A 24,303-nucleotide genomic window follows, 5' to 3' on the forward strand; every position below is an offset into this window, starting at 1 on the left:
TGGCTACGAGTGAGCCAGCAGTCAGTGGCACTAATTCCTCATGGTGCCCTTAACCCTCCTCGATGGTCCAGTCCAGAAACCACTGGAGGGTTGTTTATGGGAGGCCTGCGGGTGCCCCTGTGGTCAGAAAGCTTTCCTCCCTATACAGGAGTGAGCACGCTTGGGTCTTCTTACTGGTAAAGAACATCTTGCCCAGCCTGGTGGGGCACCCAGACCTGCCCACCTCCACCTTGGACTGGCCTTATGGAGACAAACCAGCAGCCCTCATCCTGTCCCTAGGGAAGGGAGGGCTTCTCATCCAGGCTGCACATTAAATTAGCAAGTTTTTGAAAATACTGATCCCTGGGCTCTACTTCAAATAAATTACCAAGAATCCCTGGAGACGAGTCCAAGCCCAAGCATCTGTATTAAGCCCCACCCCCAGAGATGCAGATCCAAACACCCCAGGCACTGAGTGTTCTCATCCTTCGGGTGGTCCAAAGGTGCAGCCAGGCGGAGACCCACTGGTGAAAGCCCTCCCTGCACACCCAAGGAACTGCTGTTTCTCCAACACCCCTGAGCCATGGGGTTCCCCGAGGCTGCACATGGAGCCATCTGAAGATGGCTGGACGCAGGCTGCATCCAGACAGGAGGCCTGAATTCCTGTGCTGGGCCCCAGCATCAGTAGTTACTGAAGTTCCTCAGGATGGCACCAACACATGTCACACCGAGCCATGAGTCAGTCCAGCCAGGGGTGGGACCTCCACTCCCAAATACAGCAGCACCTGATGGCAACGTCTGCATCCCTGAAAGGGGTCATTGTGCCCAGTGGCCAAGCTTCATGTATGTAATCACATGTGTGTCACTGTGGCCTCCTTCACCTCAGTCTGTTCACTGGTGACCTAAGCCTACCGCCGTATTCTAACACCGCACATATCACAGGCACAAAGAAATAGAACGATACACTGACTTTCCAATCGTGCACTAGCACCATGACTGTGCCAGGTTAAGAGGCAGAAAAGAAGGTTTTCTGCAGCCTGAAACTCATCACAAAACAAGAGATTACCTGTGACACAGAGGAACTAAGTCAGAAACAGAAATAAAAATGAGATGTTTTCCAGACAGGGACATTTTTAATTCCAAGGCAAGGCCTTGGCCCATAGCTACCCACCACTGTACAGTGGAGGGCAAAGAGCTGGGCCATGACATCTGTTCCTGCAGCTTTCTTACATACAGCTCCCGGAAGTAATTGTCCTGGTAGGACCTGCTGTGGGTCAGCCTCCAAGCAGGGGCTGCTGAGTTCTTCAGGATTTGGTTATTGACAAAAAAGCCCCCACTTTGTCATTTCCAATGCTATTTGTTCCCAAAAGCTGTGTGAACCCCCCATCACCTGTGTCGCCCTGTGACCTCCCCTACCATGGACTCAGTGATCTTAATACAGACTTTGTTTTAATCTTGTGTTCAGAGAGCTCTCCACTTTACCTAGAGCAGCTCAAGACATGATGGCAATGTCCTTTAAAGCTGCATCTGATAGAGCCAAGCCCAGGAGAACAGGTATGTGCTGACATGTCACTGTGTGTGATGGCACACAGCCAGCCCCACGGTTCCAGTGTCCTCTGCCGGCTGTCCACGCAGGTCCAGCATGGTGGACGAGGCATCCCTCGGGTTCCCAGTGACCAACATCCAGTAGTTCTTTGGCTTCTCAGCTCTGTGTGAATCCAGATGTGTGTGAGCAGCAACCTCAGCTTCCTTCCCAAAATAGGTCCTGCAGCAGTAAAGAGTTAACTATGGTGGGAAACTGAGTCAAACAGCCACGGCTTTCCTTCCATCTCAAAGCACCTACTGCAGCAGGCTGCTATGTAGGCTTTGGGGTCTCTAGGACAAGACATGTTTTCAGGAAGGAGTCACCCTGTGGGGTTAGGGTTAGGTTTTGAAGGTCCACTTCTTGCTAAAGTCCTCCTGGCGGGAAGGACCGGTGTAAAGAAAGGGCCCCCAGTGAGTCTTCGTAGAACCACCATTCCAGGTGGCAACATCTCACCCCACAGGACATTTTTCCCCATCTGGACGGTCTTTAAACTGAACATCTGTGTTGGTACAGACATTCCTCGTTTAACAACAGAGCTCTGGTCCTGCAACTGGATCATTAAATAAATTGGTCGCTAAATGAGGAATCGTATATTTTGTACATTATAATATTCAGAACAAAAAATTAGTCAAAGGAAACTCCAGCTTGATGACTGCTTTTATTTGCGTAACTTTTACTCACAGTGCTGTAATGTATGACAACATAAAAGTATACAGTACTGTACTGTACAGTGCCATGAGCAAAAATTACAGGAATGTATAAACAAGGTATACTATACAAAAAAAGACACTGAGGCCTATAAACAAGGTGTACAGAACTGTACCAAAAAAAATGGGTCACAAGTCAGCAGTGAGCTGTAAATCCAAATAATTGTAAAACAGCTAGTCGTTAAAGGAGGAATAGCTGTACTTCCCCAACACCGCCGAGCGTAGCATTTGCTGTTACCTTCAATACACTGACCTTAAGAAAAGGTGCCGGTGGGCTGCCAGGCCCCGATTTGTGTGACGGTGATAGATGAGAATTTTTTCATTTGCCTTTACAGATTAGAAAAAAAAAGTGTGCCATTAGCATTCTGAATTAAGACCTCCAATTTCCTATAAGCAAAAAATACAGAAGTGTATGATATATTAATTTCAATTTAATATATATGGAATAACTTGGAAGCCAACCCATAATAAATTTGATTAAATACATTATGATAGATATTTGTATGATAGAGTGATCATTCAAAATCATAATGGAGATCTTTGACAATGTGGGGTATGGTCAATGGTGTTAATAAGTTGAAAAATGTATATTCATAATGTTCTGTTCTATAAAAAAAGAAAGAAAACGTCAAAAATCCACACATGTACGTCTGAATAGAAAAAGAAACAGTGAATAACAGCGGCTGTCTCTGGAAGGTGCAATTATTATTGGTGATTTTCATTTTTGTGTGTGCTTTTTGACTTTATAAGCAAACATACATTTGTTTATAATCAGAAAAAAGAAACATGACTTTAAAAAGAAACACGACTGCTCCTCCCTGGTGGCAGAGAGGAGCAGCCCGGCCAGAAGGAGCTGGTGGGAGGCCATTGCTGGGCCAGGTTCCTCCTGCAGAGTAGAGCAAACCTTGCTGGATGTCCACACCATCCAAGGCCTGTCTGTGACCACCCCACAGTGGGTCAAGACCAGAACAGAGCCTCTTTAATAAATGGTGCTGGAAAAATTGGGCTTCAACTTGCCAAAGATTAAAACTAGACCTATACCTCTCACCATGCACTAAACTAAAATCAAAATGGATTAAAGATCTAAATATTAAAATAGAAACTCTGATTCAGTTGGAACAGAGGTTAGGTAGAACCCTTGAAGACATCGGTGTAGGAAAAGATTTTATGAACAAAACCTCAGTTGCCCATGAACTAGCACAAACAATCAATAAGTGGGATCTCTTCTTATTAAAAGGCTTCTGCACAGCAAGAGAAACCACCAGCAGTGTGAAGAGACAACCCACAATGTGGGAAAAAAATCTTCACCTGCTCTTCCTCAGACAAAGGTCTACTATCACGAATCTATAAAGAACTTAAAAAGATCAGACCTCCCAAATTTAAAGTCCCAATCCAAAAATGGGCATCTGAAATGAACAGACATTTCTCAGGCAAAGAAGTAGAAATAGCAAATAAATACATGAAAAAATGTTCAACATCACTGGTCATTCAAGAGATGCAAATGAAAACAACGCTGAGATTCCACCTCACTCCAGAAAGAATGGCTGCTATCATGAAATCCACCAATAACAAATGCTGTTGGGGCTGTGGGGAAAGAGGAACCCTGCTCCACTGCTGGTGCTAGTGTAGACTGGTGCAAGTACTCTGGAAATCAGTATGGAGATACCTCAAGGAACTAGGACTGGAAGTCCCATTTGACCCCACTATTCCACTGCTGGGTATCTTCCCCAAAGAATTCAAAGAATCATACCACAGTGATAGATGTGTGCCCATGTTCATAGCAGCACAGTTTGTAATAGCTAAAACTTGGAAGCAGCCCAAATGCCCATCAACTGGAGACTGGATAAAGAAAATGTGGATTTGGGTATAAATTGGAGTACTACTCAGCCATAAAAAATGAGAAATTAGAGACATTTATAGCTAAGTGGATGCACATTGAGCTGATACTCTTAAGTAAAATAAATAGGACACACATGTGTAAATACCGAATAGTTTCTCTGGTGCGAGAAACTGAAAGTGTAAATAAGGACTAAATGTATAATAGGTAATGTGAAATAGGAAGAAAAGGGGCAAAGGGGAAGGAAGTGGGAGGGCTAGGGGAAAGGATAGAAGGGAATGGGATTAATATAAGAAAATGGAAAAATAGGAACAAAATCTTTGTAAATAGGGAGGACTGGAGGGGTTGAAGGGAGGGCTGGGCAAGGGTGAAAAATAAGAACCAAGAGAGACTATGTAAAGGTGCAAATTTCCAATGATGAATGTCATTATATTGTATACCTAAAATGTACCAATGATTAGAATGAATAATCGATAATGCAAAATAGGAAGAAAAGGTCCAAAGGGGTAGGGGTAGTGGGAGGGGCAGGGGAAAGGAAAGAAGGGAAAGGAAAAATGATGAGAAATGGAAAAAATGGAAATAAAGTCTTTGTAAATAGGGAAGGGTGGAGGGTGTGAAGGGAGGGCTAGGAATGGGGAAAAAATAAGAACCAAGCTGCATTATGTAAAGGTCCAATTCCCAATGAGAAATGTAATTGTGTTGTATACCTACAATGTACCAATAAAAGAATTTAATTTAAAAAAAAAAGACCAGAACAGAACCCCCCCTAATTGTGTCTGAGCACAGGCAAAGTGTGAGCATCATCCAAGCAGCAAGCTGTCCGACCTCCCCTCACCCCTCAGCTGCCAGAGGCAGGGACCCCAGCTTCCTAAGGACAGCCTGGACTTGCTTCCCTCGCCCTCCCTGGAGGTCTGGCCGGCCGCTGATGCACCAGCCACTGTTGCCCCTGCTTCCTGTCAGCACCCAGCCCAGAGCACAGTCTACTTCTTGGACTCCCCCTAGAGCCCTGCACCAGAGCCCAGCACCAGAGCCCAGTGCTCCCAGCCCTGTCCCAGCCACCCTTCCTGGGCCTGTGCCAGGCAGCTGGGACAGGTTGGGCTGCCATCTGCAGCTGTGCAACCATGCCCGAGCCGGTGTGGGCTCAGGTGTTCAGGTGAGTCAGGAAGGGAGCAAGGAGCCCTGCTGGCTGCTACCTCCACAGCAGCACCCAGCCACTGTGACAGGGGTGAGCTCCTCCGTGCGCCTGTGAGCAGATGAACCTCGAGTCTTCCGAACAGCTCCTGAGTGGATCCAGTGATGTCTCTGACTACAGACAGGCAGACTGAGGCACTGGTGGATCGAAAGGTGGAAAAGACGGCACTTCACAGGAGAGCAATTCGGGCAAAGGGTGACAGGAGGCAGAGCTGTCAGTCCTCCATCGGGGACAGCCTGTGAAGCGAGTCCTCCTGCAGGGCTCCAGGGAGACAGGCAGGCTGTGTCGAGTGCGATCACAGGGGCCCCTACTGTGGCCACTTCCAAGACAGTGGACAGTGGCCCTGGGGGGGCCACTTGGTAATGCCACGCTCTCCCAGTGACCCAACAAGCCTCATTCTCGGCGTGTCAGATGTCTCCCGAGCAGCCAAGCCTCCAGCCAGAGAAACAGCGAGCCCGGCTCTGTGCCCACCACACCCACTGCTGCCCCACAGGAATGTGCCACAGCCCCAGGGACAGCACAAGTGAGGCTGTCCTGCACACTGTGTGTTTCCCGGGTGGCTGCCCTGCTGTCTCCTTTACTTCCCTAAGATGAAAACACACCATCTTTTTAGAAATGAGCCAGGTGTGGCGGCACACATCTGCAGTCCCAGCACTCTGGAAGGCTGAAGCAGGAGGAGCGCATGTTGGACCCCAGACCAGGCAACTTACTAACTTTACAAGACCCTGTCTCAAAAAAATATATATAAAAAATGGCAAGGTAGAGCTCGGTGTGAAGGCCCTGGGTTCAATCCCCAGTACAGGAAGGAAGGAAGGAAGGAAGGAAAGAGGAAGGAGAGGATGGAGGGAAGGAGGAAAGCAGAAAGGAACAGAGAGAGAATGATTATGTGACCCTGTCCAAAAGAAGACAGCACAGAGGACACAGGGTTACAGTGCCACAGTCCTTGTCGTCACACACCAGGCTTCTCAGCCTGTTATGGGCAAGGCCTGGCTTCCTTAGAAGCTGCGCCCTGCTGCCAGGGTGGAGCGTGCAAGCAGGATGCCTTGTAGCACAGGCTGTGAGCTGTGGGAAGCCTCCACTTTCCAGACAGGGTGAGCACGTTTGTTCCTGCAGTGTGGACCCTGTGACCTGCCTGTGCACGAAGCACTCACCTGGACTGGGAGGCCCTCATGCTCCAGGCGCAGCTGGGGGTCGAGGAAGGCGGCCTGCCACCAGGCCAGGTGCGAAGCCTCATCTGTCAGGTGCACCTCCTGGAGCCAGGACTTCTTGGCCGATCTCAGGAGGGTCCTGTGGTCACTGGATAAATACAGCTGGAAAGGACAGAAGCAAGTGAGTCATGGTGATTCTCAAAGTTAGGGTAACAGCACCCAGCGGGCTGGGCGGTTGGGTGTCCCAAAGCCCTGCTCTTAGAAATTGCATGAGAAAGTGCAGAGGCGCGCACACACACACACACACACACACACACACACACCCCGCAGCTCCTGCTTCCAGACACCACACTCTCAGTCTTCTCTTCCTGCTCTCCACCCCTCCTCCCTCCTCTTCTTGGGGCGAAGGACACAGTCAGCATTTCATTTATTGTAAATAACGTTGCAGGAAACTTGACCTATGGACTGAAAGTGCCCTTCAGGCATGTTCATACTCATCTAGGAGCTCCAGCACACCTCAGGAATGGGACTCAGCTGGGAATTCACTCCAGCTGTTGCCAGAAAGCCCCCCAACATCCTGCAAAAACTCCCTCCGTGTTCGCTCCTTGTTGCTCTTTCTAGGTTTCCTTCACTTTGAATGTGACAGCAGCTTCTATCACAAGAGTGACAGGTTTCTAGTCACTCTCTGTAGACATGGCAATGTGGGGCACCACTGGGAAGGTGGCCCCTTGGCAGGACAGGTGATGGTACAGACTGGGCATCGTGTGGATGTGGATGTCCCCGGTGTGCTTCAGCCTCAGTCCCCACAGTGGTGCTGCTGGGGTGTGGGGAAGGCCTGGAGGGGAGACCTCAGGTCATGGACTCCAACCTGGTAATGGACAGTGGGGGCCTGGCTTTGCTCCACACAAACTCCCTCCACACTGAGCTGCCTCACCACAGGCCCAAGGCAAAGGGGCCCAACTGCAACCCCTAACACTGTGAGTCAAAGTCCACCTTTCCTCTGTTTAAGTGGATCATCTCAGGCATTTCCTCAGAGTAACATGATGCTAACACACATGAAAGCCCTAGAGATAAGGGCAGAGCAGCAGAGTCAGGAAGAGGTATGAGGGCAGAGGGGAGCAGGGTGCCAAGGAGAGGCACAGCACGGACAGGGCATGGGAACATCTTACAGTAGGCCTTAGGTATCACAGTGGATGCCCAGAATTCCACTTGGCAATGGGGAGCCATAGCTGCTTTTCAGGGAAAGTAGAGGCAACTAGGCCTGAGCTTTCAAAGATCAGTCTGGCAGCCCCTATCTAGGATGGTCTGAAATCAGGAGAGACTAAAAGGGCCAGACCAGGGGCCTGCCCTGGGAATGAGGAGGCCGAGAGGTGCCTGGGAAGGGACAGTAGAGGACTCAGCAGATAGCAGCACCTGCTGGGACAGGGGCCCAGGTCCACCAGGCCTGCACCCTGGAGTGCAGGGAGAATCATGGCACTGTCCAGAGGCTCCAGGAACCAGGGGCAGAAAGAATACCTGTCTCAAATCCCAGACTGTGTTCAAACCACACTAAAGAAAACCAGTAATAAAACCAGGAACTGGGCTAGAAGATATGGCCGCCAGATTTTGTATGGATGCCCCAGAAGTCCTTGCTAACTCAAAGACAAGGAAAAGAAATTAAAGGTATGAGAGTCTGAGAAGACAGAAAAGAGTCACCATTTGAAGATGAAATGTCTATCTACCTAGAAAATAGAAAAAGATTGACTGAAAAACTATTAGAATGAACAACGGTGACTTCATCAAAGGTGAATATGAAAACTGTTTTCTTATATTTTTATAAGAAAAATTATTCTTCATTTGATCAAACGTTCTATATTTACACTATCATAAGGACCTCCCTACCATGTGGCCAAAATACAAGACACCAAGGAACAACTTTAATGAGATATGTCAAATCCATGGGAAGCAAACCACAAACTCTTACTGAGAAATATGAAATTTTACTAAGAGAATAGATGGAGAGACAACTGAGAAAAATATAAATCATAAAGCTACTAAATATGTAACTGTACTTACTTTGACAATACCAATCAAAATACAAAGTAATTTCTTTGCCTTACAAGGGTAGAGGATCTTGAAAAAAGATAATTATTACATTTACTGCAAAATTATTTCCTAATACAATTCAGACAATGTAATGAAAGACAATTATGAGCTGTTAAAGTATATTACACAGGTAAAGTAATTAAGACACTATAGTCCTAGAATAAAAATAGACAACTATATTCCAATGGATCAAAATAGAAAGCTTAGAAATAGTCCATTGTGCATATGGGGGAAGCATTGTGTGACAATAGAGAAAGGAATAATTATTAAGGAGATATCAGATCTGACTGGTCATTTGGGAAAATGGAGATTCATAAAATTCTATCAAAATAAATTCTAATCTAAGTGAATTAAAAAATAAATTTAAAGAAGATGCAAGTTACCATATAGAAGAGAATACAATATATTTTTTATCAGATCACTAAAACAAACTAAAACTAAAACAAACTTTTTCCATTTAAAAGGAATGGAAAAAATTTCATAGGAAAATTCTGACAGATTTTACTTAAAAATACAATATTGGAACAACTATAATTTAAAAAACAAAGCATAGAAGGGCTGGGGATTTAGCTCAGTGGCACTGCACCTGCCTCACAAGCACAAGGTCCTGAGTTCAATCCCTGGTACCAACAACAAGAACAACAAAAAAAGCACAGGGGAGGGAATATGGGCAAAAATATGACCAAATGTGAAAAGAGAGAGAGAGAAAAGGAGAGGAAAGAAGAGGAGGAAAAGGGGAAGAGAAGTAACAGAAAACAGAGGAAAATTCATAAGTACTACAACATTTACACATCTTTTTTCTCTTAGCTTGTCAGCTTAGCAAAGATTTTAAAGATGATATTTAATATAATTCATGTCATTCTTATTTTTTGTTACTGGGAATACAAATAGGTACAACCTCGTACAGAAAGAATATGTATCGATACTTTTAAACCTATTCATGTTCTGTGACTCAGTCATTCATACTAAAAAATATATATATACTAAAGATGGAATCCCTAATTTGGAGTTGGGCATTATACACAAAAGTGGAGCATTTATACACAAAATGGGAGCTTTCTACATACTTCACAGCAGACGTGCAAAGCGACAACTCACCATTTTATTTTCAAATCCTCCTGTTATCCCAAGGCAAAAGTCCTGTCCATACCGAAGCACTTGGCCAGTGGCATCTCTGCCTATACTGTGGGTGGATAATAAGTACAGTGAAACTCCTGGGTTAGAATCATTCTACAGCTCTACTTTTCATGTATGCAATTTTGTATATAATGCATTATCTTGATAAAGTATATTCATATAGCATACCTGAATTAAAGAACTAAATACAAATTCTTTTGGCCTTAAAATCTGGCTGACATTCCCTTTCCTGTCCTGGCTGAGACCCATAGCACCCACACTTGGGGAAACTTTGGCTGGCATGGGTTAAACCCACTGTGCTGGTGCACACTAAGAACTTCCGGTCACGTGCACTGGCGTTTTCAGAGAGAGCCAAGGCCACACATTTGTAGACTTTGCTACACTCTTCCCACTTAATCCTCTAGGAAACAGAAATTGTGCTTAGGTTTTAGTTGTTTTAACATAAACTATGTGTACTCAAGAGAAATCTAAATCAAAGGCTTAAAGGACCAGCTATGTTCTTGTCATATAAACATTGCTACCATAAATTAGTTAACAAAAGTGAAAGCAATTGCTTTTAATTGTGATTATGTCTCTATTTGTCCTTTAAAGACATAACTGCTCATTTTCAAAAATCTCCTAAGTACATTTCCCATGGACAATTAATTTTTAAAAAACAAATCCCATCCATTGCCACCCAGTACAAAACTCAATCTTTTTTGTTGTAAAGATAGTGTGGCAAGTTTAAGAACAATGGTTAACAACCAGCACAAAGATCCCGGGACACCATTAGGAAAACCCACTTTGCTTACAAGCAGGATACGAATTTAATTCCCTGGATCCACTAATTATGAAGCAAATATTTTGAACTGAACACAAATTACCAATATCTTGCTGTCTGAGGTTAACTTCCCTTCATAATAATGGGAAAGGTGAGCCAGCAAGCTGAGACCACAGAATACCTTCATATAACCTTACTCCAGCCCCAGCTCTTTGACCCCAGGGAATCCTTAACCTACAAGGCCTACAGATGTGATGATGACAAGAGGCCAGAAGTCAAAGCATCTCTACCTCAGGATGACAAAAGTGTTTCTGCCGACCGGGGCCGTGGTGTGTGCGGCACTCAAACCACAGGGTAATTGCAGCTCATCACTCAAGTGAGCTTGCATCTCATCTGGGGTCATGCACAGGCTCAGGTCCCCGCCAAGAAACACACTGGCTTCTTCCCTTTCTGGGTGGTCAGGATTCACCAGCATCACTTGGTCGCCATAGTGAATATATCCGTCTTCAGATACGGAAAGCTGCATCTGCAATTTTAACAGGAATTTTTCAAATAATCCATATGATCCCTTAACCAATGAGGCCATCCTCACTTACCATCTCTTTCTCAGACTAGCACCTTGGCCAGAAGGGTTTTAACCAGATTCCCCCAAATTTTAGCTTGCTTTCTTCCCCTTCCATTTTGCCAAGACTAAATTCCCAATAATCCCAAATAATATCTAATGAAGCTGGTGAAAATCACACAGGTTGGCCCCATCACTAATCTACTTGCCATTCATTGAAAATGTCTTCAGCACCCACTAAGGGTATTAATGTATTAGTCCATTAATCTCTTTGCTTGGAAAATGCAAGTAAACACAATTCAAAGCAGATGTTCTTAAATCTTAAGGGATCTGAAACACTGTGGCTCACAGACTTCAAAAAAATTTAAAAAGCTTTCCCCAAAACGTTACCATTTTCCAAATGGTAACTCATTTAATGGAAATTTTTTCTGCTTCACATATGCTCATACTTAACAGAATTTTGGAAAACAATGTTAAAATTTAAAATTACCGGTCTCAAAAGATGCATTTTCAGTCTTCTGTTTCTCTGAATGAGAAGTTTCCCCTCCTCTCTCTTCTCTAAGAAGTCTTTCATGAGCTCCTGATAAAGAAAAGAAGAATAAAATCCAAAGATAGCAACAGCTCCCAGTAGGAAAGGCATTGGTATTGGTAGCTGTAGGATCAGAAGCTTCCTGAATCGAGAAAGCATGTTGGAGCTTTTATTTAGCATTATTTAATGTTCATATCATTGCAGAATCTTTAGAAAATTGAGAAGGCACAAGGAAGAAAAAGCAACATCCCCTGTAATTATCCCAACTGGGGACAACCGTGTGGTGGCAGGTGACCACCACCTCCCCTCTGCGAAGCCCCGAGTGTGCGGTGATCAGCACTAGAGGCCCACCCTGCACACGCAGTCCTGGCAGAGGTCAGCGAAGGACTGGAGTCACTCAGGAGGGTGCGCGCCAGGGCTGGGGACAGAGTGAGCAGGGGCGCTGGGCCGCCTCACCTGGCTCACAGCCTGTGAGACCTAAGGGGCTGCAGCTCCAGAGGGGTGTGGGGGCGCAGGCCAGGCCTGGAGAGGCTGAGGGAGCTGGGACGGGGCCCAGGGGAAGGAGGGTGGGTACTGAGCAGGGCCCTGGGCCGGAGTTTGCAGGCCTCACAGGAGGGCGGATGTGGGAGAAGGAAGCGGGGCCTAAGGCCAGGAGCGGGTCCTGGGGGCCCCTGCTGCACGTCATGCACTCTCTACCTCCTCCAAGTAGACGTCCTCATTCCAGTTTCCTATCCGGATTCGCGGGCCATATAGGTTCCGCGCCATCGTCCCTTGTGTCCAGAAAGCCGCCTTCCTCAGACCGCTGTTAGCGTGCTCCGTCGCTATGACGACCGGCTGGGGGTGGGGGGCGTTGGTTGAGGTCCAGGATCCCCTGGCCAATAGGTGTCTGCGCGCCGGGTGTGTGGACTGCTCCTAGGCTCCCGCGGGCAGTACCTGCGCCCCTGAGACCTTCACTGCAAAGCCTGCAAGAGAAAAATTTAAGACAAGCCTCATTGTCCTAAATGCTCCCTAGAGAAACAGTAAAAACTTTTGTTTGTTCAGGATCCAAAGGCAAAGCAATGTCAGAGCACCGTGTAGCTTTGAAACGCGAGCACGGCTGGCTCGCAGGTTTTCCTCATTATCAACAGCAAGGCTTTTCCTAATCATACAATACATACTCAATACGGACATTTGCGAACCAAACTAACGTGGGGGGGGGGCTACTCCAATTTTTATGGTCTCCAAAGAAAGAAACACGCCATACTGGTACATTTTTATTTATATATTTTTGATGCAAGTCTGCATTTTCTGGGCTTTGAAGCATTCCTCCTTCCTCTTCCAATCTGCAAGTGAGATGACAAGCCTGTGATTTGCCAGCATTCTTGATAAAACTGCAATACTCTGTAGCTAACATTTTTAAAAATAAAATATGACTTTATGAGTAACAGGGATGAACTGCTGCTACTCTACCTGGAACTGGATGCTAGTCAAGTGCATGCAGTAACTAACCTGAGAGTAATTTTATCCTGAGACGGGATAAAAAAGGAAAACCCAGGAGACTTCCTATCAGCAAACATAGTCTAAAACAGAAGATGGCTCATGAAAGCAAATCACAGGAAGACTGTAGTAAGTGCAAGTAAAGATGTAGTGATGAAGGCCTTGGAAGTTGCCAGAAGGATTGCTTCTGCCTTAAGGGGCTTTGGGAAGGAGAATTGGGTGGCCTTCGGGTAGGAGGGGTGCTCTGGAGCTCGGCTTGGAAGAATCTGAGCAGACAGGCTGCAGCCAGGGGTGCACATAGTAGCATTCCTCATGCAGCCACCAGCTCTGTCCATGCACCATCTTTTTCAAAGATACTTCAGCTAAGCAAGTCAAATCAAACGCATAAGCTGAAACAGTGCCTGAGAAACCAAAAGTACAAAGAGTAAAATATAAGATAGTTAATAAGAAACAAGGAAGTAGATCTTTTGCAAATGGGAAGGAAACCAAAAAATAGATAGGGGAATGGGGAAGTAAAGAGAATTAAGATGTATGACATACATGTACCAACTCCCCACAATGAATGCAACCATTATATACTGCAAACATGGACTAACAAAAATTTTAATTTTTTAAAAGGATACTTCAAAAGAATGGATAGGACAAAAAAGCTAGGTCAGATAATCTACCACTAGCTGCACCTGATAAATTAAGAAACTGACATTCCAAGAAGCTAGCAGCTTATCCAAGTTCCAACTGCTAAAAGGAATCATGCATGGAATAATGGTGTTTCCATCAACACTGGACCTCAAGGAGGACACTGGTCCCCACAAGATCAGAATGGAGATGCAAGTCTGGTGTTACTTAGTGAGGGGACAGCAATTGTGACACCATGGTGCAGCACATTAATGTTTGTGTGATGTTGGTGCAAACAAACCCAGCACACAATCAATAAAAGTATAACACAGACATTTATGCACAGTGCACAATACTTGATAAAAACAATAAATGACTGTGTTTCTGGCATACGTATTTACCAGACTTTTATCATTATTTTAGAGTGCACTCCTTGCACTCAATTAAACACAAGTTCCTGTAAAACAGTCTGTGTGTGGCGCTGGCAGCAGCTTCTCTTGATTGTACTGTTTTCTCTTGTGCTTGGTTTAATCTTCTGTTCTTTTGCTCACTGTGGCCCCTGAGCCTACAAAATCCACTGCTAATGCTGCCAGGGGGAAGCTACATCATCACTGACCTGGAAACAAAACTAAAAGTGATAAAGGCTACATACAGCATTGGAGAATCCGTGATGATCCGGTTCTACCATATCTCCAGTCCTATGGGCAAGAGCAGGTGACTGAGGAAGTTAAAGAATCAGCTCCATTGAAGGCAATGAGGAACGCCAAGAACAGATACAGCGAAGGTTCTAAAAACCCAGTTTAATACCCAACACTCCAAGATGGTCACACAGTGATTAAATCACCTAACAATGCTGTCTTAGTCACTTTCTCATCACTGGGACACAATACCCCACACCCACAACTTTAAGGAGGAGAAGTTTATATGAGCTCACAGTTTCAGAAGTTTCAGTCGATGTCTGGCAGGTTTAAACACAGAAATGACATGGCGGAAAAGCCTGGGCAGAGGGAAGCTGCTCCAGTCATGGTGGCCAGGAACCAGAGAGTGAAGGGAGAAGCTGGGGAGCGTGATACACCCTTCCAGTCATGCCCCCAGTGACCTACCTGCCCCACCAGGCCCCACCAGGCCCCATCTCCTAACAGGAGGTCAGCTGAACCACCCCCAAGATTAAATCACCTTCCAACATCCCACCTATGAGCAAATGAAGCCTTTGGGGAACATTCTCCATACAAACCCTAACAAACACATACATTCCTCAGAATGTATCCTTGTTAAGTGGCAGATGACTTCGTCCCAAAGAACTCAAGCCGATTGTCTGACTCCAAAGTCCTTCCCTTTCCCTCTTTACAGGTCTCCACATTTTCCATAAAATTGAGAGGAAGGCAAGGCCACTGTAGCCCCCACATTATTTAATAGGATTCTAATGAGCCAAACATTTGCAAGTCCTTATGCCAATCCAGCTTGGCTCCCACTTACCTCCTTTGTGTTATTACTGACATAGATATTATATTTCTGTATACTGTAGACACAACAATACAATTATATACAAATTGTTTTATGTAAATGCTTTTAAGACATTCAGAAGAAGGAATCTAATTATACTCTTTTGTAATTACATGCATAATTATCTTCACTAATGCTATTTGTTTTCTCCTATGGATACAAATTGCCTGAAGTCACTCATTTCAACACGAAGAACTTCCATTGATATTTCTTGTAAGTCAGATATGCTAATGTTACAGTGGAATGGGCCAATAATAATCAGGTTCTTGTGTACACACAAGGAAAGAATAGTGAAGTGTATGCCCAGTTGTAAGTAGTAAGCAGCTATGTTTACTGAAGATCATGGAAATTGTGTTCAGGGCAAGTCTGTGCCACCATAAGACAGGGCACAGACAGAAAAATGTGCTGGGGTGACAGAAAATCAATGCATACAGGTCAAATCACACAAATGTAACAACAGCAACCAAAAAGGTTGCAAATAAATCAGGCTTTCACCATGTAAAGGCCAAGCACCTCTGCTTCGGGTGCCTCCCACTGAATCTCTAGGTGCGATTGACAAGAATAACTCACAGGGTGCTGAGTCATCTTAGGGGCTCTCAGTATGCATGCTTGGTTGTCCCAGAATTCACTCTGATCTTAATTATATTTATGACATGTAGTGCATGTTTATGAACTTGTACTGAGGTGGGAGTAGGGTAAAAGGGAGCAAAGGTCAAGTTAGGAGATCCAACAGGCATGTGCTGTCCCCTAGAGCATCATGGATCTCCTGAGCTTTTGTTATCTTCTCGGGATAATGGAAGCAGGAATAACCATGGCTGCTGTGTAGAATTAAATGTAGGGAAGGGACACCCTCAGCTCCATTGTTTCTAACTGAATTACTGCACAAAGCCCTTGCCTTTCCCTTTTACAGATCTCCACATTTCCCATAAAATTGGGAGGAAGACAAGGCCACTGTAGCCCCCACATTATTTAATAGGATTCTAATGAGTCAATCTTTTGCTAAGTCCTTATGCCAATCGAGGAGGAGGAGGAAGACATGGAGGTGGAGGGCAGGGCATTTCCCCTGCTTATTTCACTGTAATTTCTGTAAGATTTTTCTGGGCATAAGAGTCTTGGCTGACAGGCGCTTCTCTTCTTGTGATATTTCAAGTCTGTCATCCTGTTTCCTCTAGCCCCCTCATTCTGATGGAAAGTTAGCTGTTGGGGTTGTCTTGTATGTGTGTATGTGTTCTTGCTGCTCTCTGTTTATGTTTCTTTGTCTTTCAATACTGACTATGATATGCCTATGCTTGTATCCTACTTGGGGTATGTTGAGCTTCCTGTATATATAGATTAATGTACTTTTCAACAAATTTTAGGAGTTAGCAACCATTACTTTTCGGGATAATTTTTTCTGCCTGTTTCTCATGCTCCTGTCTTTGTGAAACTTCCTTCATGTGTATGTTGGTGCATTTAATGATCTCTTACGTATCTCTGAGATGCTATGTAATTGCCTGTTCTTTTTTCTCTCTGTTCTTCAGATTGTATAATTTCTACCAATTTATCTTCAAGTCTGCTGCTTTTGTTCCTTGTGAGGCCAAATCTACTGCTACATCCCTTTGGCAAATTTTTCACTTTGGACACAGAATTTACACTTGATGACTGATACTGATAATTTCTATAGCTTTACTAATATTCTGTATTGGATGAGAGGTTGTCAGTGTATCTTCCTTTAAGTCCTTAATTGTGGCTTCCATTGGTTCTTTGACTATATGTATACCTCTATGAAGCCCAAAATTTGGGCCCCCTCAAAGGCAGTTCCTATTGCCTGATGTTTGTTTTTCCTATGTATCCATTACATTTTCCTGTTTCTTTGCAGGGCTCATAATTTTTGGCTGAAAGCTGGACATTTTAGATAATATATTACAGAAACACCATATATTTTGTTGGTATACTGTTTCATCCCTGGTGGTCATAATGTTATTTGCTTGCTTATTTGTACATTTGTTTACTGACTATAATATAACAACATATTTTTTGTCATTGTCCCTGGCTCCTATAACAAAACTCTTAAAACTCCTGGGATTCCCTGATGATGGGAGTGTCTTTTGCTATTCCTCATGAGTTCCTGTTGATCACCCCTGAGTTTCGGCTGCTGAGGTGCTTTGGGGTTGGACCTTAGATAGATAGCCTCCAGATGGGTTTGGCCACAGGAAGACCAAGTGACCCGAGGGGGACAACTTGTAACCCCACTCACCAAGATATGGGAAAGGGGTTTGGAAAAGTGAAGATTCAGTTCTGTAAAGTTTGGACAAGATTCACTGCAAAGTGTTTGCAGGCTGGCAAGCACAGCAGGTACCGAGAAGGTGGCACCCTCATCAAAGAGGCACAGAAGCTCTGGGCCAACCCTCCACACCTGCCCCTTGCCTCTCCCCCAACTTGACAGTTCTGAGTTGTGACCTTTGTGTTAAATCAGCAAATGTATGTAAAGCATCCTCCTGAGTCTGTGAGCTGTTCTAGTAAATGACTAAACTTGAGGTGGGCAGTGGGAACTCCTGATTTGTAGCCTGTCTGTCAGAACTGTGGGTGGCTGGGGACTTGGGATCAGCATCTGAGGTATGGACAATTCCTGGACCTGTGTCCTGATCCTAAATTCAGGCAGGTGGTGTCAGAATGGAGCTGAATTGCTGGGCAAGTAGTTGGTATCTGGAGAACCAATAATCAGTTACAATGTTGGAATATGCCCAGTGACACTGGCTGGACCAGTCTGGTGAAGTCCCCTCCACCACGGTGTACAGCTCCCTGGAGGCACAGCCTTTCCTGACAGACTCCCAACGCCTGCACAAACCTTAGTGTGATAAAGGGACACAATGAGGCATCTCACTACTGACAAAATGGTGGATTTAAAAGATAGGTGATAGAATTGTAAATGAATAAGAAATTTTTAAACCTTTTCACTATTATTTGATTTTTAATTATAAAATATTTATTTTATACGTAGTTACATAAAATTGTTAATTTACATTCCTCAAAAGCCCTCAAAGCCAAGATTAAAACCAGAATTTATGCACGTGTTGCTGGCCACTGTGTCCTTTACTCAGTCCTTATTTAGCGATAAATATGTCCTTAAAGTCTGGCCACCATGTCCTCCACCTTACAATTATGATTTTGACATGAATCATCTGTATAAAACTTATTTGCTATTTTTTCATTATTTGATGAGGTTTCTGAAAAAATCTAATTGAAGTCTTCTGTTACTTATTTGTAAAATATGTGACAGGGAAAGAAAAGCCAGAAAAATACTGGGAAAGAATTATTTTCACAAAAGAGAAGTGGGACAGAGTTCAGATATTAGGAAAGAGCAATGAGTTGCGATATTCAAGCAAGGATGTCCAGAATTCTGCAAATCCATGTGAAAGTCCTAAAGTTCTTGCTGCATGACAGATGTAAGTCAGTCGAGAACAACAAAGAGAAAACCAGAGGAAAAGACACTCTTATCCACGGGTCTTAGTGTCTTCATCAATAAAAAATCGGTTAAGGTTACTTCACTGTTAATTCCCTGGGAAGTATTTCCAAAGTAATCTGTAAAATCATAACAGACATGAAGAATTTATCTATCAAGTAAATTTAAGACATTCTGAGTTAGGGCTCAGTGTGGCCGGCTTTCTCAGAGCCCTGTACTGTAAATCTACAAGAGGGTGACAAGGCATACAGCGCTTCTCCAGCTAGTTTCAACACGGCGTCTTCTTAAGATTCTTCTTGTAATGTCACTATTTTAAGGAGCCCTGACTCAGAGATTTTTTTGAGGCTCAAATGACATAATAACATGCAGAAATAGGATTGACACGTGGATACCAGAAGAGAAGTAAACACTTTCAAGGCAGAGGAAGTGGATGAGGCAGCAAAGGACACAAAAGGATGGGACAGAATGCAGGGCACTGAGAAGACAGCAGGGAGGGAGAGGGAAAGGGCCCTGAGCATCAAGGCAAGAAATGTGGGTTTTCTTTCTTCCCTAATAAGTGGGAAGCCACTGAGAGCTTCTTCAAGGGAAACTGACAAAGGGCAGAGAGTAAGCTTCGTAAGTTTTCAGGGACTGTAGGCTGACATGAGTTTAAGGCAGACAGGTCAGGGTACAGGCCAGGGAGCCAGTTCAGAGGCTGTCCAGAGAGAGGGGATCCATGCACTTGTTGCAGTGCAGTGGGAAGACAGAGGTGGAAATGAATGTGGAAAGGACCCAGGTTTATATTGCCAGATCTTAGAAAACCAACAACTCAGTGGTGGAATCCACTTGATCACTCAGTCAACCTAGATTCGCTATGTGCCCAGCCTGGTGCTCAGCACAGGGGACAGAGAGTTCAGTAAGAGGATCATGATCCCACCTCTGTGAGAGTCGGAAGGAGGAGGCAGAGCTGGGCAGGAAGTGACAGATGTGAGTCAACAAAGGATCGATCCAGGCAAGACTTCTCTGAATGGTTGGACATTGGCAGATGTTCTCCACTAAACAATGGTCCTTTGACAAAGTAGGCAGAGTATAGAGAAGAGTCCTATCCTCACAGGATAACTTAGTCACTTTCTATTACCTCACCTGATCCTCACCTGAGAGCATGGGGCTTATTGAAGCAGCAAGAGTCTCCATTGGTCTCCCTTCCATTTGTGCAGACCCCAAGGGAAAAGAGCACTGTAGCAGAAACCTCTCCCCAGCCAGGTGCAGTCTCTGGAATTGAACTGATCCCCTGTATATTATCAGACCATAGTGAGATGGAATTGGAGATCCATAGCAAAAGAAACTTGAAAAATTTCATAAACACATGGAAATTGAACAACACGCTTCTGAATAACCAATGGGTCACAGAGGAAATTAAAGAAGAAATCAGACAGTTCCTTCAATTAAATGACAATGACAATACAACATATTGGAATCTATGGGACGCAATGAAAGCAGTCTTATGAGGGAAATTCATAGCAGTGAATACGCATATTAGGAAAACAGAATGAGCCCAATTAAACAACCTGATGCTGAACCTCAAGCTTCTGGAAAAAGAAGAGCAGGACAACCCCAAAGCTCATACAAGGGAGGAAATTATAAAGATCAGAGGAGAAATCAATGCAATGGAGACTAAGAGAACGATACAAACAATCAATGAAGCCAAGAGTTGATTCTTCGAAAGAATCATCAAAATTGACAAACCCTTAGCCAACCTTATCAGAAAAAGGAAAGAAAAGGCCCAAATCCATGCAATTAGGAATGAAAAAGGTGAAATTACAATGGACACAGCAGAAATCCAGAGGATCATCAATACCTACTTCCAGAACCTATATGCCAATAAGATGGACAACACAGAAGAAATGGACAGATTCCTAGATACATATGAATTACCAAAGTTGAATGAAGAAGACTTAAAAATTCTAAACATCTCAATATCAATCAATGAAGTTGAAAATGTAATTAAAAACTTAACAACTAAGAAAAGCCTAGGTCCTGTCGGCTTCACTGCTGAATTCTACAAGACATTTAGAGAGGAACTACTGCCACTACTGTTTAAACTCTTCAATGAAATTGAAAGGGAAACAATACTCCCATATTCGTTCCTGGAAGCAAGCATCAACTTGACCCCCAAAGAAGAGAAAGACCCAACTGAAAAAGAGAACTATAGGCCAATCTCACTAATGAACATAGATGCAAAAGTCCTTACTAAGATACTAGCAAACAGAATGCAGAAGATCATCAAGATCATACACCCTGATTCATCCCAGGGATGCAGGGATAGTTCAACATATGCAAATCAATCAAGGTAATATACTATATCAATAGAGCCAAGGACAAAAACCATATGGTCATCTCAGTAGATGCAGAAAAAGCATTTGGCAAAATCCAACATGCATTTATGATAAAAACCCTACAAAAAATTGGAATAGATGGTCTCTACCTCAAACTGATAGAAGCCATCTATGAAAAACCAACAGCCAATATCATACTAAATGGTCAAAAACTGAAATCCTTCACACTAAAATCAGGAACAAGACAAAGATGTCCACTATCACCACTCCTGTTCAATATAGTTTTGGAAACATTGGCCATGGCAATTAGACAAGAGAAAGAAATAAAAGGAATAAAAATAGGAAACAAAGAAGTCAAATTATTATTTGCAGATGACATGATACTCTATATAGAAGACCCCAAGAACTCCACCAAGTCTTCTAGACTTAATAACCAAATTCAGTCAAGTAGCTGGTTACAAGGTCAACACACAAAAATCAATAGCTTTCCTCTACACAAATGACAGACTCACTGAGAGAGAAATAGGGCAAATAATTCCTTTCACAATAGCATCCAAAAAAACTGAAATACCTAGGAATCAACCTAACAAAAGAAATCAAAGACCTCTTCTCTGAAAACTATAGCACTCTGAAAAGAGAGATTGAAGATGATATCAGAAAATGGACAGACATCTCCTGCTCCTGGGTAGGAAGGATTAATATAGTGAAATTGGCCATACTTCCAAAACTGCTATATAGATTTAATGCAATTCCAATTGAGATCCCAACAGCATACTTCACGGACCTTGAGAAAACAATCCAAAAATTCATTTGGAACAAGAAGAGACCCAGAATAGCAAAAGCAATTAACAGAGACATGGCAGGGGGTATCACAATCCCCAACTTGAAACTATACTACAAAGCTGTGGTAAAAACAGCATGGTACTGGCAAAGAAACAGACCTGAGGACCAGGGGAACAGATTAGAAGATGCAGAAACACCTCTAGACTTACTCAGCCACCTCATCTTCGATAAAGGAGCCAAACACCCTCAACTGGAGGAAAGATAGCCTCTTTAATAAATGGTGCTGGAAAAATTAGATTTCAACTTGCCAAAGATTAAAACTAGACCTATATCTCTCACCATGCACTAAACTAAAATCGAAATGGATTAAGGATCTAAATATTAAAATAGAAACGCTGAATCCCCTGGAACAGAGGTTAGGTAGAACTCTTGAAGACATCAGTGTAGGAAAAGATTTTATGAACAAAACCTCAGTTGCCCATTAACTACCACAAACTATCAATAAGTGAGATCTCTTCTTATTTTTTTTAATTAAATTCTTTTATTGGTACATTGTAGGTATACAACACAATTACATTTCTCACTGGGAATTGTACCTTTACATAATGCATCTTGGTTCTTATTTTTTCCCCATTCCTAGCCCTGCCTTCACGCCCTCCACCCTTCCCTATTTACAAAGACTTTATTTCCATTTTTTTCCATTTCTCATTTTTCCTTTCCCTTTCCTTTACCCTGCCCCTCCCACTACCCCTACCCCTTTGGATCTTTTCTTCCTATTTTACATTATCGATTATTCATTCTAATCATTGGTACATTTTAGGTATACAATATAATGACATTCATCATTGGAAATTTGCACCTTTACATAGTCTCTCTTGGTTCTTATTTTTCACCCTTGCCCAGCCCTCCCTTCAACCCCTCCAGTCCTCCCTATTTACAAAGATTTTGTTTCTATTTTTCCATTTTCTCATATTAATCCCATTCCCTTCTATCCTTTCCCCTAGCCCTCCCACTTCCTTCCCCTTTGCCCCTTTTCTTCCTATTTCACATGACCTATTATACATTTAGTTCTTATTCACACTTTCAGTTTCTCACACCAGAGAAACTATTCGGTATTTACACATGTGTGTCCTATTTATTTTACTTAAGAGTATCGGCTCAATGTGCATCCACTTAGCTATAAATGTCTCTAATTTCTCATTTTTTATGGATGAGTAGTACTCCATTTTATAAAAAACCCCACATTTTCTTTATCCAGTCTCCAGTTGATGGGCATTTGGGCTGCTTCCAAGTTTTAGCTATCACAAACTGTGCTGCTATGAACATGGGTGCACATATATCACTGTGGGATGATTCTTTGAATTCTTTGGGGAAGATCCCCAGCAGTGGAATAGCGGGGCCAAGTGGGACTTCCAGTCCTAGTTCTTGGAGGTGTCTCCATACTGATTTCCACGGTGGTTGCACCAATCTACATACAATCCCACCAGCAGTGGAGCAGGGTTCCTCTTTCCCCACAGCCCCACCAGCATTTGTTATTGGTTGATTTCATGATAGCAGCCATTCTTTCTGGAGCGAGGTGGAATCTCAGCGTTGTTTTCATTTGCATCTCTCGAATGACCAGTGATGTTGAACATTTTTTCATCTATTTATTTGCTATTTCTACTTCTTTGTCTGAGAAATGTCTGTTCATTTCAGATGCCCATTTTGGTATTGGGTCTTTAAATTTGAGAGGTCTGATCTTTTTAAGTTCTTTATAGATTCGTGATAGTAGACCTTTGTCTGAGGAAGAGCAGGTGAAGATTTTTTCCCACATTGTGGGTTGTCTCTTCACACTGCTGGTGGTTTCTCTTGCTGTGCAGAAGCCTTTTAATAAGAAGAGATCCCACTTGTTGATTGTTTGTGCTAGTTCATAGGCAACTGAGGTTTGTTCATAAAATCTTTTTCTACACCAATGTCTTCAAGTGTTCTACCTAACCTCTGTTCCAACTGAATCAGAGTTTCTATTTTAATATTTAGATCCTTAATCCATTTTGATTTTAGTTTAGTGCATGGTGAGAGATATAGGTCTAGTTTTAATCTTTGGCAAGTTGAAGCTCAATTTTTCCAGCACCATTTATTAAAGAAGCTATCTTTCCTCCAGTTGAGGGTGTTTGGCTCCTTTATCGAAGATGAGATGGCTGAGTTTGTCTGGCATTGTTTCTGCATCTTCTAATCTGTTCCCCTGGTCCTCAGGTCTGTTTCTTTGCCAGTACCATGCTGTTTTTACCACAGTAGCTTTGTAGTATAGTTTCAAGTTGGGGATTGTGATACCCCCTGCCATGTCTCTGCTACCTAGAATTGCTTTTGCTATTCTGGGTCTCTTCTTGTTCCAAATGAATTTTTGGATTGTTTTATCAAGGTCCATGAAGTATGCTGTTGGGATCTCAATTGGAATTGCATTAAATCTATATAGCAGTTTTGGAAGTATGGCCATTTTCACTATATTAATCCTTCCTACCCAGGAGCAGGGGATGTCTGTCCATATTCTAATATCATCTTCAATCTCTCTTTTCAGAGTGCTATAGTTTTCAGAGAAGAGGTCTTTGATTTCTTTTGTTAGGTTGATTCCTAGGTATTTCAGTTTTTTTGGATGCTATTGTGAAAGGAAT

At 43.4% G+C, this 24,303-nt stretch overlaps 1 protein-coding gene across 1 annotated transcript; it reads right to left on the minus strand.

Moving 5' to 3' along the window:
- Positions 1–1,097: 1,097 nt before the first annotated feature.
- Positions 1,098–12,375, minus strand: Cfap161 (cilia and flagella associated protein 161). The gene is made up of 7 exons (XM_021264900.2): positions 12,218–12,375; positions 11,483–11,572; positions 10,721–10,956; positions 9,632–9,716; positions 6,452–6,610; positions 2,525–2,598; positions 1,098–1,744 (listed from the first exon to the last, which is right to left on the minus strand). The coding sequence occupies exons 1-7, from the start codon at positions 12,284–12,286 to the stop codon at positions 1,549–1,551; spliced, it is 909 nt and encodes a 302-aa protein (XP_021120559.1). The 5' UTR covers positions 12,287–12,375; the 3' UTR covers positions 1,098–1,548.
- Positions 12,376–24,303: the final 11,928 nt, after the last annotated feature.

The sequence above is a fragment of the Heterocephalus glaber genome, unplaced genomic scaffold (genome assembly GCF_053883595.1).
Source record: "Heterocephalus glaber isolate CG9 unplaced genomic scaffold, H.glaber_assembly_v1.0 deba00001531, whole genome shotgun sequence".
Lineage (NCBI taxonomy): Eukaryota > Metazoa > Chordata > Mammalia > Rodentia > Bathyergidae > Heterocephalus > Heterocephalus glaber.